The sequence below is a fragment of the Budorcas taxicolor genome, chromosome 11 (assembly GCF_023091745.1).
Source record: "Budorcas taxicolor isolate Tak-1 chromosome 11, Takin1.1, whole genome shotgun sequence".
Lineage (NCBI taxonomy): Eukaryota > Metazoa > Chordata > Mammalia > Artiodactyla > Bovidae > Budorcas > Budorcas taxicolor.
In genome coordinates, this window is record NC_068920.1 from 63,745,645 (window position 1) to 63,759,205 (window position 13,561).

The following is a 13,561-nucleotide window of genomic DNA, read 5'->3' on the forward strand; positions in this document are numbered from 1 at the left end:
GAAGCCTGGCGTGCTGCAGTCCTTGGGGTGGCAAAGAGTCAGACACGAGTGAGCAACCGAACACCAACAAAAGTGCCTTCAAAGAAAAAAAAGCCAGTCAGGCATCTTTTCTACTTGAAGCTCTCAAATGACTTTCTACATCAGCAGTTTGCAAAACAGACCCACTCTTTGTTTTCATAAACTAAAAACTTTACTGGAACACAACCCCACCCTTTTATTTACATATTGTTTCTGGCTGTTTGGGGGGCTACAACAGCAGAGTTGAGCAGCTGCAGCAGAGATTGAACGTCCTGCAAAGCCTAAAATGTTTGTCATGTGGCTCTTTACCAAAAATTAAAACTTTCTGTCAGTTCTCTGACTGAGGGTAGAAGTCACATTCTCGTGATGGCCTGGAGAGTCCAAAGCGATCTGGGCCAACCGACTCCTCCACCTGCTGCCCCTTGCTGAGCCCCTTATCTTCTCTGCTCCAGTCACACAGGCCTCCCCTTGCTGGTTCACAAAATGTGCCAAGCAGTGCTCTCACCTCAGGGCCTTTGCACACACTGTGAGTCCACCTGGACTGTTCAGCTGCTGCACCCTTCAGGTCTTTACCCAAAGGTCCTGATCACTCAAATAAACCATCCTTTGGCAACCTGGTACTTCCTTTATTATTCACTCTGATTTATTCTCCACTAGTACTTTGGCCATCTCATGTGAAGAGTTGACTCATTGGAAAAGACTCTAATGCTGGGAGGGATTGGGGGCAGGAGGAGAAGGAGACAACAGAGGATGAGATGGCTGGATGGCATCACCAACTCAATGGACGTGAGTCTGAGTGAACTTCGGGAGTTGGTGACAGACAGGGAGGCCTGGCGTGCTGCAATTCATGGGGTCACAAAGAGTCGGACGCGACTGAGCGACTGAACTGAACCATCTAACATATTATTCACTACCATCTAACATATTACCGATATGTATTTGCTTTTTTATCTGTCCTTCTTGACAATGTAAGTTTCATTGGGCAGAGGCTTTGTTTCATTCAATGATATGTCTAACACCACTGTTTCGGTAAACAACTGCTGCTGCTGCTAAGTTGCTTCAGTCGTGCCCAACTCTGTGTGACCCCATAGACGGCAGCCCACCAGGCTCCACCATCCCTGGGATTCTCCAGGCAAGAACACTGGAGTGGGTTGCCATTTCCTTCTCCAATGCATGAAAGTGAAAAGTGAAAGTGAAGTCGCTCAGTTGTGTCCAACTAGTAGTGACCCCATGGACTTAGCCCACGAGGCTCCTCTGTCGATGGAATTCTCCAGGCAAGAATAACGGAGTGGGATGCTATGCCCTTCTCTAGGGGATCTTCCCGACCCAGGGATCAAACCCAGGTCTCCCACATTGCAGGCAGATTCTTCACTTGTTTGAGCTACCTGGGAAGCCCAACATCTTAAAATCTAGCTGCTAAAAAAGTTACAGGTCAAAAATACTTCGGAAGCACCAAGACAATTACCTGTGATTTAAATTCAAGAATAGAAACAACTAATAACTAGACAGATCATCAGCAAGTCTGTAAAAGGCATGAGCACTACATTCAATAATGGAAAAGATTGTGAAAAAGAATATATAATATACGTATCATTGAGTCACTTTGCTGCATAGCAGTCATTAACATAATTCAACTATACTTCAATAAAAACTAATCAAATAAATAAAAATAAAATGAAAATATAGAAATGATAAAGGCAAGAAAACTAAGAGTCAGTTCTTTGAAAAGATCAAAAATGATAAGCAACTGAACAGCATCACAAGAAGTATTTCTACTTTCCCCGATGGCCAGTGAGCTGGAGACCTCAGAGGGGGAGGAGATGGGGAACAGAAGGGAAGGGAAATGGGGGTGGGGCAGGAAGAATGAAGACAGGAGGCTGCTGTTTAGTCTAATAAACCTGGAGGAACGACTGGACTCTTGTGCATGTATAACTTGAATGCACTTAGCTTTGTGCATATATAACTAACACAAATTTTTCAAAAAAAGAAAAGCGTACAGAAAAAATTATTCTTGTGTAATTCCAGACTACAAGTTAAGGGCACCATCTACTGTCTAATGGATTTTTGCTTTTTAATCTCCTCCAGTACCTTCCTCATTTTAGTACTTCAATAAATACTAGTTCAATGAGTGAAAGCATACTTAGAATAAAATCTATTCTTTTGCCTCTATTAAAAAAGATGACAAACAGGTAACGACGCGAGTTTGAGAAAATGCTAAGTCTAGCGATGGCCACTGTTTCTGAGGAAAGTGCACTCGTCAGATGCTTTGGGGTGGAAGAAAGTCCCGAAGCATTGGTCAGAACTCCTGGCTGAAAGCACACTGAAGGGTCTAGCCAACGCAGACTAAAGCATTCGCACAGAGGTCACGCGGGAACTCCGCACGGACATCACACACGCTCACCACTGAGCAACAGTTACAACTGCAAACTCCATTTTCAGTAAAACCAAAGTTAGCAACCGAAATTCTCACACTCAGAAGGAACCCAGTTTGATTCCAGTAACCCAAGGTAACATGCAGAATCGTGAAGGCTAGCTATATTTGCAGGAAGCAGCCAGACTCTGTGGCAGTTATAAAGGCATGGTCTTTGATCAAAAACTAAAACAAATCACCAACTAGCCTGTGCCACCTTCTCCCATAAATCAGGAGTCTAGAGAGAAAAACCATTTCCTTCAATGAGGACTCACAAAGAAGGAACCAACACAGCAACTACGGAAAAATACAAGAAATAAAGAAGAGCTTCAACAAAACCTGTAAACAAAAGTAACTACGTCAATAGCCACAAAACAGGTGAGAAATAAGGACCAAATACTTCTTCATTAATTTAAAAGAAAAACACACCCAGTTGAAGCTGTTGTGAAGCAACTGCAGATAGTAGAAATGATTGGAATGATTCTAAAATATACACAGAAATGCAAAAGACCTAAAGTATCTAAAATAATCTTGAAAAGAAGAGAATTGGAGGACTTAATCTTACCTGACCTCAAGACTTCAATATTATAGTCATTAAGATAGTGAGGAGTCTGTATAAGGATCAACCTACAGATCAATGGAATAAAACAAAAAAAAAGACCCACACTTATAGGATCACTGGCTTTTCAACCAAAGCACCAAAGAAATCCAATGGGGAAAGGAAAGTGTTTCAATACCTGGTACAAGAGTAAAGGACATCCACATAAAAAACAGTGAACTTTAACATGACTGCAGACCTAAAGCAGAAGTTGAAGCGTGAATTTTTCAGAGAAGAAAATCTTTATGATTTAGGGGGAAGCAAGGGTTCCTTAAGTCATGGAGAGCAACAGTTGTTACAAAAAACATTGACAAATTAAACTTCATCAAAATGAAAAAGTTGTGCTCACTAAGACAAGGCAAAAAGATGCATAGGCGTCCACAGATTGGGAGAAACATTCACAAAATCACGTATTTGACAAAGGAATGGCATCCACTATTTACAAAGAACTCTGAAAAACTCAACACCACCATCCAAATTTTTAATGGGCAAGGTTCAAATAATGATGGATAAATAGAGACGTGGTAAATACAAACACTAAAACATTAGTAGAATTTAGGTAGTATGTAAATAGGTATTTACTGTAAAATTCTATCAATTTTGTTGTATGTCTTAAAGTTTTTATAATAAAAGGTACCATTCAAAAGTTCTTTATTGAAATTAAGACTTGACTCTATACACCTGAAGAATATATCGTGTGCCAGGGAAAATGATTCACACAGAGTGGTTAAAATCAAGACATATTATAGCAAAATTATGTAGGCTTTAAAACTGAAAAAGAATCTTTTGGGCAATCAGACTAATTATGGACTACTTGTAGCAAAAAATAAGAAAGCTGGAATAACATCCATCTAGTTTCAGCAACAGCACTATAACCTCTTCAGGAAAAAAAAAGAAATTCCTCACAAGAACCTTTCTTAAGGAAAACGAGAAAATGAACTTCAATCAACAGATTTAAGTAGGTTAAGCAAGTAAGTAGATGGGGTTCCCAGGTGGAGCGAGTGGCGAAGAACCTGTGTGCCAGTGCAGAAGATGTAAGGGACACGGGTTCAATCCCCAGGTTGGAAAGATCCCCTGGAGTAGGAAATGGCAACCTGCTCCAGTACTGTTTGAAAAGGTCCATGGACAGAGAAGCCTGGCGGGCTACAGTCCCTGGGGCTGCAAGTCGGACACAACTGAGCACACACACCAAGTAAGTAGATAGACTGTGAAGCATGAGGACCAAACTTCCCATCGTTGGAGAAAAAGAGATTAAACTAAGGAATGAGCTCGGAGGCTAGAATAAACCCTGTGGTATTGGGCTGTACCTACCAATAGACTCACAGGATGTACACAGATGTACATCATGGCCATGTAAGATGCTGACATTTGGGGAGATCGGCTACAGGGTATCTGGGAACTCTGTATAACTTCTGCAATTTTCCTACAAGTTGAAGATTATTTCAAAATAGTTTTTAAAAATGAAATGTGAAACTTCCCCAAAAATAACCAATGCAAAAACAAAAAGCCCCTACCAACAAGAAAATTTAAGAAAACTCTTGGTCATTTCCTTGGTCAAAGAGGAAACACAAACCAAAATCACAGATGGTGCAAGGGTAGGGGTAGGAAATTAATAGATACAAGGAATATAGCCATTTATAATAACTTTAAATGGACGATAATCTGCAGAAACATTGAATCACTATGCTGTACACCTGAAACTATAACACTATAAATAAACTACACTTCAATTTTAAAAATCATGGACTAATAAGAATTGAAACATTTCACATTAGAACCTATGGGATATTAGTTCTTATATTAGCAAAAGGAAATAATAAATAGCAAATAATAAATCAGTGTAGCATCTGGGTCAAGATGTTTGCAAAGTATAAAATGGAACAAACAAAAGCAAAAAATTAATAGTGTTAAAAGCGGACATTAATAAATTAGAAAACAAAAAAGAGAAATAATAAACCTAAAAGATGGTTTAGAGGATAATAAATAAAACCAGATCCACTGGCTAACCCATTAAAGGGAAAGGGCATACAAATACAAACTCATAAACAAAGAAATTAAGGTGAAATCATCACAAAAAGAACAAGTACGTTGCTCTACTCTATATAAAGCAAATTTTCAAACTTTTATAAAACGAACCACTTTCTAGGAAGGCATTTTATCAAAACTGACAAGAAACCTAAGTAGCTCCTACTGTTCTAATACGAAAATCTGTTAGTATTATATCATCTATGTAGAAACGGGGAGAAAAATAATACATCCACGCCTACACTCGTGAAATATCTCTGAACGGGTAAACAACCGTAACAGGCGAGGGGGACGTACAGAGCGTCGTGCTGAGTGAAGGAAGGCAGGCAGAGAAGGGCACATATCACACGACACCCCTTATGTGCAGAATCTGAAAAGAAATGATACAGACGGATGCATTTACAAAACAGAAGCACCCTCACAGACTTAAGAGAATGAACTTACCGTTGCCAGGGGTGGGGTAGGGGGGATGGAGGCGGGAAGGGATAGTCACGGAGTCTGGGAGAGACACATACACACTGCTTTGTCTAAAATGGATCACCAACAAGGAGCGACAGCACAGGGCACTCTGCTCAATGTTATATGGCAGCCTGGATGGGAGAGGAGTTTGGGGGAGGATGGACACATGTATATGCATGGCTGAGCCCCTCTGCAGTCCACCTGCAAATATCACAACATCGTTAATTGGCTAATGTCCAATATAAAAGCTTTAAAAAAATCTAACAGGCAAGGGGAACAGCCTTACAGCAGAGACTTTTTGAGGTATCTAACACACATTTATAATTTTTAAACCATATGATCCTATTACCTGACCAAAAAATTAACTAAGTAGCAAATAATTTTCCCTTGCAAATAAAATATAGAACAAAAAATAAAAATCCACAGCAACTGGATCAATTCTCTCTGGTTATTATTCAATTTGTTTTCATTTACAAATTTACCTGCTCTGCAAATCCTGCCCATAGGCCTGCTAACAAACTAGCACTATTAACTCAACTTAAATCAAAGGATTTAAAGAAAGCACACTAAAGGTCTCTCGCACTCTCACTGCAAAACACAAACTAGGAGGCATACAACAGTAAAACCAGAAACTGAATAAAAAGCAAAACTGTTCTCACGCCAAATATTAAACACTCCAAAGAGCCAGAAATTCTCTAAACTCAACTTTTCAGAGACTACTTTTAGGTATTTTTCCAGCATGATGAATTTGTTATTTCACTGTAGAATCACAACTTGAAATCTATTGTTTAGGAACTTAAAAATTAAATATGGCTTTCGGATTGTTTACAGGCAAACAGGATCTTAGTTGGAACCAACAGAAATTGACTCAGGTAGAACAATTAGAAAAACAGTTTACTGAAGATTACTGGTTAGAATTCACAGAACCTCCAGTGAGGCTGAGGAACCAGGCTAGGAAGGCAGCAGAAATAAAGCGGGGCCAGAGCCAAAAATCACAGAATGGTCACAATGCCAAAGCTTTCAAGTCCTCGCCATTCATCAATAGTCGGTGCTCTGACTCTGCCCCTGTAGTCCCTGGAGACCCCAATACCACCACTGCCCATCACCAGAATGCACTGTCCACGGTCTCTGCTTCTTTAGAAAAATACTGCTAAATGCATTTTCCAATTTTTTGCTATTGGCATTTAGAAGTATAAACTGATCCTATATCCAGCCACCTTAATAAATTCCTGTCTTACTCCACGCAATCTGCCTGTTTTGGAGGGGTTTTCCACGTCATCTGAAAAAACTGAAGCTCCATGCAAAATCCAGGAAAGGAATAGCCACATGGCTGAGCTTAGGTCACATGACTGAACGGGTCAAGCAAATATCTGGCATTTTTTAGTTTTCCACAGTGGGAGGAAGACACTTTCTTTCAACAAGATTCATTACATGGGGAATTCTCCAAAGATAAGAAAATAGCATAAAAAAAATAGTTTTTGCTAAAATTCAGCATATACTGTAGGAAAATATTCTGTCAGAAATGATGGTGACAGAAAAAATATTATAGAAATGACTATGAAATAGGAAATATTATAAATTAATAATAAAATATATACATAAAAATAAAGAGGCATACAGACAACCAAGGATCATTGAGATACAAAAATAAGAATTATCTTCTAAGTAAAAGGAAACACAAGAATGATGCAATCTTAAAATAGGAATACCACCCTTGGTTGGTATCACAGATCCTTCAGAGCACGTGGAATTCATTCCTCTCCACTCCTCCTACAATTTCAGAGTGCAGATAGTGCACTCTCAGTAATGCCCCAACAGCCAACTGTTCAAAACCTTGAATTTTCTGTAAATGTCTCATCAAGTTAAACCAATGGACATTTAAGGAAAAATCATCAGAGAGGAACAAAGAAATAGAAACACAGCAAATGATTACTTTTCTGACTCTCCTTTCTTCCCCAAGGGGCATCTTCCAGTTCCCTACTTCAAGGAAAAAACACAGAGCAGAAAGTCCAACAAGGATGAAGAGACATGACCTCCTTCACTGTCTATATGTGTTCTTGTCGTGTTTTTTCATTTCTAATTTTCTCCTCACATGTTAAAGTAGACCCATGGTAATTCATACTTTTATAAAAGCTGAAAATGTGAGCAAAGCACAAATTCTCTTTGGCCAATTTACTCTAGGTTAATTTCAAATGGGAGGGTAGGGGAAACTTTCATACAAGGGATGAGCTGGGAGCTGGAGGAGGAATAAGGAAGAAAAAGGAAGAAGCAACGTTTAGGGTGAGGAACAGCACAAAGGCAATCAGGAACATCCAAGGTCCATGTAATAAACTGACAGCGGAATGACTACAGCCCAGACCTACCAACACTATGATGTCAAGTGGCAGTGAGTCGCTCAGTCGGGTCTGATTCTTTACAACCCCACGGACTACACAGTCCATGGAATTCTCCAGGCCAGAATACTGGAGTGGGTAGCCTTTCCCTTCTCCAGGGGATCTTCCCAACCCAGGGATCGAACCCAGGTCTCCTGCATTGCAGGTGGATTCTTTACCAGCTGAGCCACAAGGGCAGCCACTATGATGTAAAGAACCTTTAATAAACAGACCAGAAACCTGGAAGAGAGGCAGTGTGGAGAAACCAGATTAATTTAGTTATGGACAGATTAAGAGATGCCCATAAAACACTTCAAACAATGCTATCAAGGCAGCAGTTGAAAGCAGAGGCTCAAGAAGCAGCTAGAGATCTACATTAGGAACCCTCCTCCACGAAGATCATGGTCAGAGTCACAGAGCACGCATCTGGGAATAGCATTAAACGAGTCCCAGGCTACCAGACACCTAGGTGAAAACTCTTCATCAATGTTGAACCAAATGTGGTGATTGATAATTTTATACTGGGGCTTGCCTGGTGTTATAGTATGTCCCCAAAGTGTGATCTCAGTGCACCTCCCTGCAACAGTGTTGACCTCAAAGGCATTATTCTCCTTTTAAAGATGAAGAAACTGAGGCTGATCAAAAAAACTACCTGCTCCAGTGGCAGAATCCAGACCCTGAACACAGGTCATGTGACTCCAAACCAAGCATTATTATATCTTAGTGATCAGACAAACAGCTACAACAAAAGGGTCCTGAATCGTCATAGTGTTCAAAAGCTATAACAAACCTAGACAGCACATTAAAAAGCAGAGACATCATTTTGCAAACGAAGGTCCATACAATCAAAGCTATGTTTTTTCCAGTAGTCATGTACAGATGTGAAAGGTGGACCAGAAAGAAAGCTGAGTGCCAAAGTATCGATGCTTTCAAACTGTGGTGCTGGAGAGGACTCTTGAGAGTCCCTTGGATTGCAAGGAGATCAAACCAGTCAATCCTAAAGGAACTCAACCCTGAATATTCACTGGAAGAACTTATTCTGAAGCAGAAGCTCCAATATTTTCGTCACTTGATGCAAGGAGCTGACTCACTGGAAAAGACCCTGCTGCTTGGAAAGACTGAGGCAGGAGATATGGGAGACAGAGGATAAGATGGCTGGATGGCATCACCAACTCAATGAACATGAACTTGAGCAAATTCCTGGAGACCGTGAAGGACAGGAAAGCCTAGTGTGCTGCAATCCATGGGGTCGCAAAGAGTTGGACACGACTGAGCAACTGAAAAACAGCAAGCGTTTATCTCTGTCTATAAGCTGAGTACAATTTTTCAAATGAATAAGGATAGTTTTTTATTCTATAGTTTTTAAATTGTAAGGCTTTTTTTCCTGATAAAAATCAATACAAGCTCATTGCAAAAAAGTTCTAATCTTAGGTCTTCCCTGGCGGTACAGTGCCTAAGAATGCACCTGCCAATGCAGGGGACACAGACTTGATCCTTGGTCCAGAAAGATTCCACATGCCGTGGAGCAACTAAGCTGTCCTCACACTATTGAGCCCACACGCCCTGGAGCCCATGCTCCCCAACAAGACAAGCTACTACAATGGGAAGCCCAGGCACCACAACTCGAGAAAGCTCCCACACAGCAACAAAGACCCAGCACAGTCAAAAACAAAGAAATGGCAATTTCTTCAGTTTTAATTTTACAAAACTATATGGAATATAAAGTGGTATCTTCCCATAATCCCCGTTCTCAAGATATCTGCTACTAACAGTTTCAAGTCTAAGAAAATCTAAAAAAGAGGGGAGATATATAACTATATACACATATATAAAACTGACTCACTTTACTGCACAGCAGAAACTAACACAACATTGTAAAGCAGTGAGACGTCAATAAGAATTAATTTTAAAAAATGGTTCCCAGTCTATTTCACGAGACCATCTTCTCTATTCATTTTGTCAATGCACATTAAGAGCTGTATGAATGTGTCATGTGCTGGAATATATTTAAATATTCAAAATGTACTGGATCAATTTTTAGAAGCAGGATGTTAGCTCACAGAGGAGACCTGACATTTTAACAGCGATTGACAAACTGCTTTCTAAAGAGGTTGTACCAATTTCTACTGATATACAATATGTGATTGACAAATTTGATTAATTAAAATGTAAAATTTCTATAACAGACAAAAACATCATAAACAAAGCTCATGCAAAAAGAAAACTGGACAAGAGTTAAACAGTCAGAGTTCATTTATATGAAAATTTCCTATAAATCAAAACTTACAAATGAAAATGAGCAAAGGCTACTCAACATCACTCATTATCAGAGAACTGCAAATCAAAACCACAATGAGGAACCATCTCACATCGGTCAGAATGGCTACTATCCAAAAGTCTACAAACAATAAATGCTGCAGAGGGTGTGAAGAAAAGGGAAGTCTCTTACACTGTTGGTGGGAATGCAAACTAGTACAGCCACTATGGAGAACAGTGTGGAGATTCCTTAAAAAACTGGAAATAGAATGCAACCCAGCAATCCCACTGCTGGACATACACACCAAGGAAACCAGAAATGAAAGAGACACGTGTACCCCAATGTTCATCACAGCACTGTTTACAACAGCTAGGACATGGAAGCAACCTAGATGTCCATTCGTAGATGAATGGATAAGAAAGTTGTGGTACACATATGCAATGGAATATTCAGTTCAGTTCAGTCGCTCAGTCGTGTCTGACTCTTTGCGACCCCATGAATCACAGCACGCCAGGATTCCCTGATTACTCAGCTATAAAAAAGAACGCATTTGAGTCATTTCTAATGAGGTGGATGAAACTGGAGTCTATTATACAGAATAAGAAAGAAAGTCAGAAAGAAAAACACCAATACAGTATAGTAACACATACATATGGAATTTAGAAAGATAGAAATGATGACCCTATATACAAGATAGCAAAAGAGACACAGATGTAAAGAACAGACTTTTGGACTCCGTGGGAGAAGGCAAGGGTGGGATGATTTGAGAGAACAGCATTGAAACATGTATATTACCACATGTGAGATATGACCAGTCCAGGTTCGATGCATGAAGCAGGGCTCTCATAGCCGGTGCACTGGGACAACCCAGAGGGATGGGAGGGGGAGGGTGGTGGGAGTGGGGTTCAGAACGGGGGGACACATGTACACCCGTGGCTGATTCATGTCAGTGTATGGCAAAAACCACCACAATATTGTAAAATATTTAGCCTCCAATTAAAATAAATAAGTTAAAAAATAGTAATATTATAAATACAAATGGTCCAAATATATATAAACCATTTAATCCCATTCAACAGACAAATCCAAATTAAACAAAAGCAATGTATTATCATTACCCATCAAATTAGCCAAAATATACTTAAAGAATAATAATATTATCTCACAGAGCCTGGGGACAGGGTACCAAGCTCTCTCCCAGACTGCTGAAAAGGGACATGAGCAGCTCAACTTCTGCAGGGCATCTTGCCCAGGTATGAACATTTAATGTATGTGGACTCTACCCAGTAATTCCATGTTAGTTAGGAATTGATAGTTATTAACTAGGAATTGATAGTTAGTTAGGAATTGATCCTGCATCAGTACCAGCCAAGTGCACAACCATTTATTTATAGTCATGTTCAATACAGTGTGAAAATAGCAAAGGTGTGAAACGGTCTAAATCTGTCAATCAGAAATTACATCAAGAATGTTAAAAACCATACAGTGAAATGTTTTGAAGCCATAACAATGATGGTGTGATAGCTATCTGTTTTAGCTTGGGAAAATGTTCATGATACTAAGAAATATACAGAACAATTCCATTTATATATATGTATACAGCGAGGGGAAAATTTAAGATATCTGTATTTCATATTTCATACCTCAAGATATATGTATTTCAAAACAGTGACAGTAGTTATATCTATATGGAGGAACTACAGGCAATTTTTCAATATACATTTCTTCAATGTTTTGAACAATATACATGTGTTTATTCTTTATATATAAACAAGAACATTTTCATTTAAAAAGAGATAGGAAACATTGAAAAGTTGGGAATCAGTGGCCAGAATCAGATGAAGTTATAAAACCTTATGTTCTGAAATTCTATATAATAATTAAGGAAATTTTTATTCCAGGGTGCTTCTTCCTCAGATTTACTCTTTCCCCATATCTTTTGAGGAGACTAAAATAGAGTATTTATCATTAACATGATGTTTGACTTCTCATTTTTTGACTTTTTAAAATTCATTTGTTTATAAATGAAGGACAATTGCTTTCCAGTACTGTGGTGGCTTGTACCAAGCATCAACATGAATCAGCCACAGGTTTATAAAAATGTGGCTGCATCCTGGGAGTATAGAGAAGGGGTAGAGAGGATAGAAATGATAGAAAGCCCAGCCTCGGCAAAACCTTTCTCAGGTTTCAAAGCTCCCAAAAGACATCAATGCAAATCTCCAAGTTCAGGTCCTGGAGCTAAAAATGGAGACTCGTTTGTAAAGGACCTATATTTATAATCCCATCCAACTGAAGACAGATGTTACCATTCCTGGATTGTGAATACAGAAAGGAAGTAGATGCACACATTGCAAGTTAGATTTATATTTACCTGTCAGATGGAATAGACCACCTAACCTTTGGTGCTGCTCATCACATTTTATACAGAAAGTTTATAAGAGCATATTCAAAACATGGTCTCAATTCTTACAGATTATATGTGGTAAATATATATATATAACAAATAATTACCTCTCCTATGAAGACTACTATAACACAGTCCAACTTCTCTTCAGGATACAGATTATCAATAAGGGAATGAAGAGTTTCTATGAGGTAAGATTTAACTTCTCTCTTCACTGTGGGAATTCCCATTACTATTGAAACTGAAACAAAAAAATGATAGTAATTATATTAAAAGATGTCACAAAGACAACACAGAGAAACTCCACTATTTAAAAATTGTACCCTCTCAAATTGATAGAAAGAATTGGGTGATCAAAATATACTACATTTCAGAAAGAAAAATAATCAAAGATACGAGGTGTACCTATTACACAGTAATTCTTTTCCATATGGCTTCTTCATAAGAAAAGCAATAATGTCAAAGAACTGATAAAGATGAAAGACATTAAACCACACAGTAAAAATGGACAGTAAAGTGTAAACAGATTTTATTATAGAACTAAAACTTAGAAATATTAAACACATCCTAAAAATTAATGTCTCACATGTTATGTATGAGGCGCCCTAAGGAGGACACAACAGCCCTTCTGTGGCTTTTTTCCAAATTCATAACCTCAATCTAACCATGAAGAAATGTCAGACAGATACAAACTCGGGATACTCCACCAAGACCAGGAAAGAAAGGATGAGGAACTGTCCTTGACTGGAGAAGACTAAGGGGACCTGACAAGTACATGAAATACGGGATCCTGAGTTAGATCCTGGAACAGAATAACAGCAACAACAGTAATAAAATGACGGAATCTGAGTAAGAGCCAAGGTTAACAGCATTAATGCTAATTTCCTGGTTATTATACGACAGCTACATAAGGTGTGAATATTTACAGAAACCAAGTGAGGTAATGCGGAAACTGCGTACTATTTGCGCAACTTTAAGTCTTAAAATTACAGTCTGGTCTACCATAATGCTTGTTTTG

The 13,561-nt window shown here is 38.9% G+C and overlaps 1 protein-coding gene across 1 annotated transcript in view; it reads right to left on the reverse strand.

Moving 5' to 3' along the window:
* The window catches only part of MGAT4A (alpha-1,3-mannosyl-glycoprotein 4-beta-N-acetylglucosaminyltransferase A), a 113,360-nt gene that overhangs the window by 38,298 nt on the left and 61,501 nt on the right, over window positions 1-13,561 (reverse strand). The window contains exon 4 of the mRNA XM_052648829.1: window positions 12,651-12,784. Within this exon, the coding sequence (XP_052504789.1) occupies window positions 12,651-12,784 (134 nt within the window). The remainder of the gene's footprint in view (window positions 1-12,650; window positions 12,785-13,561) is intronic.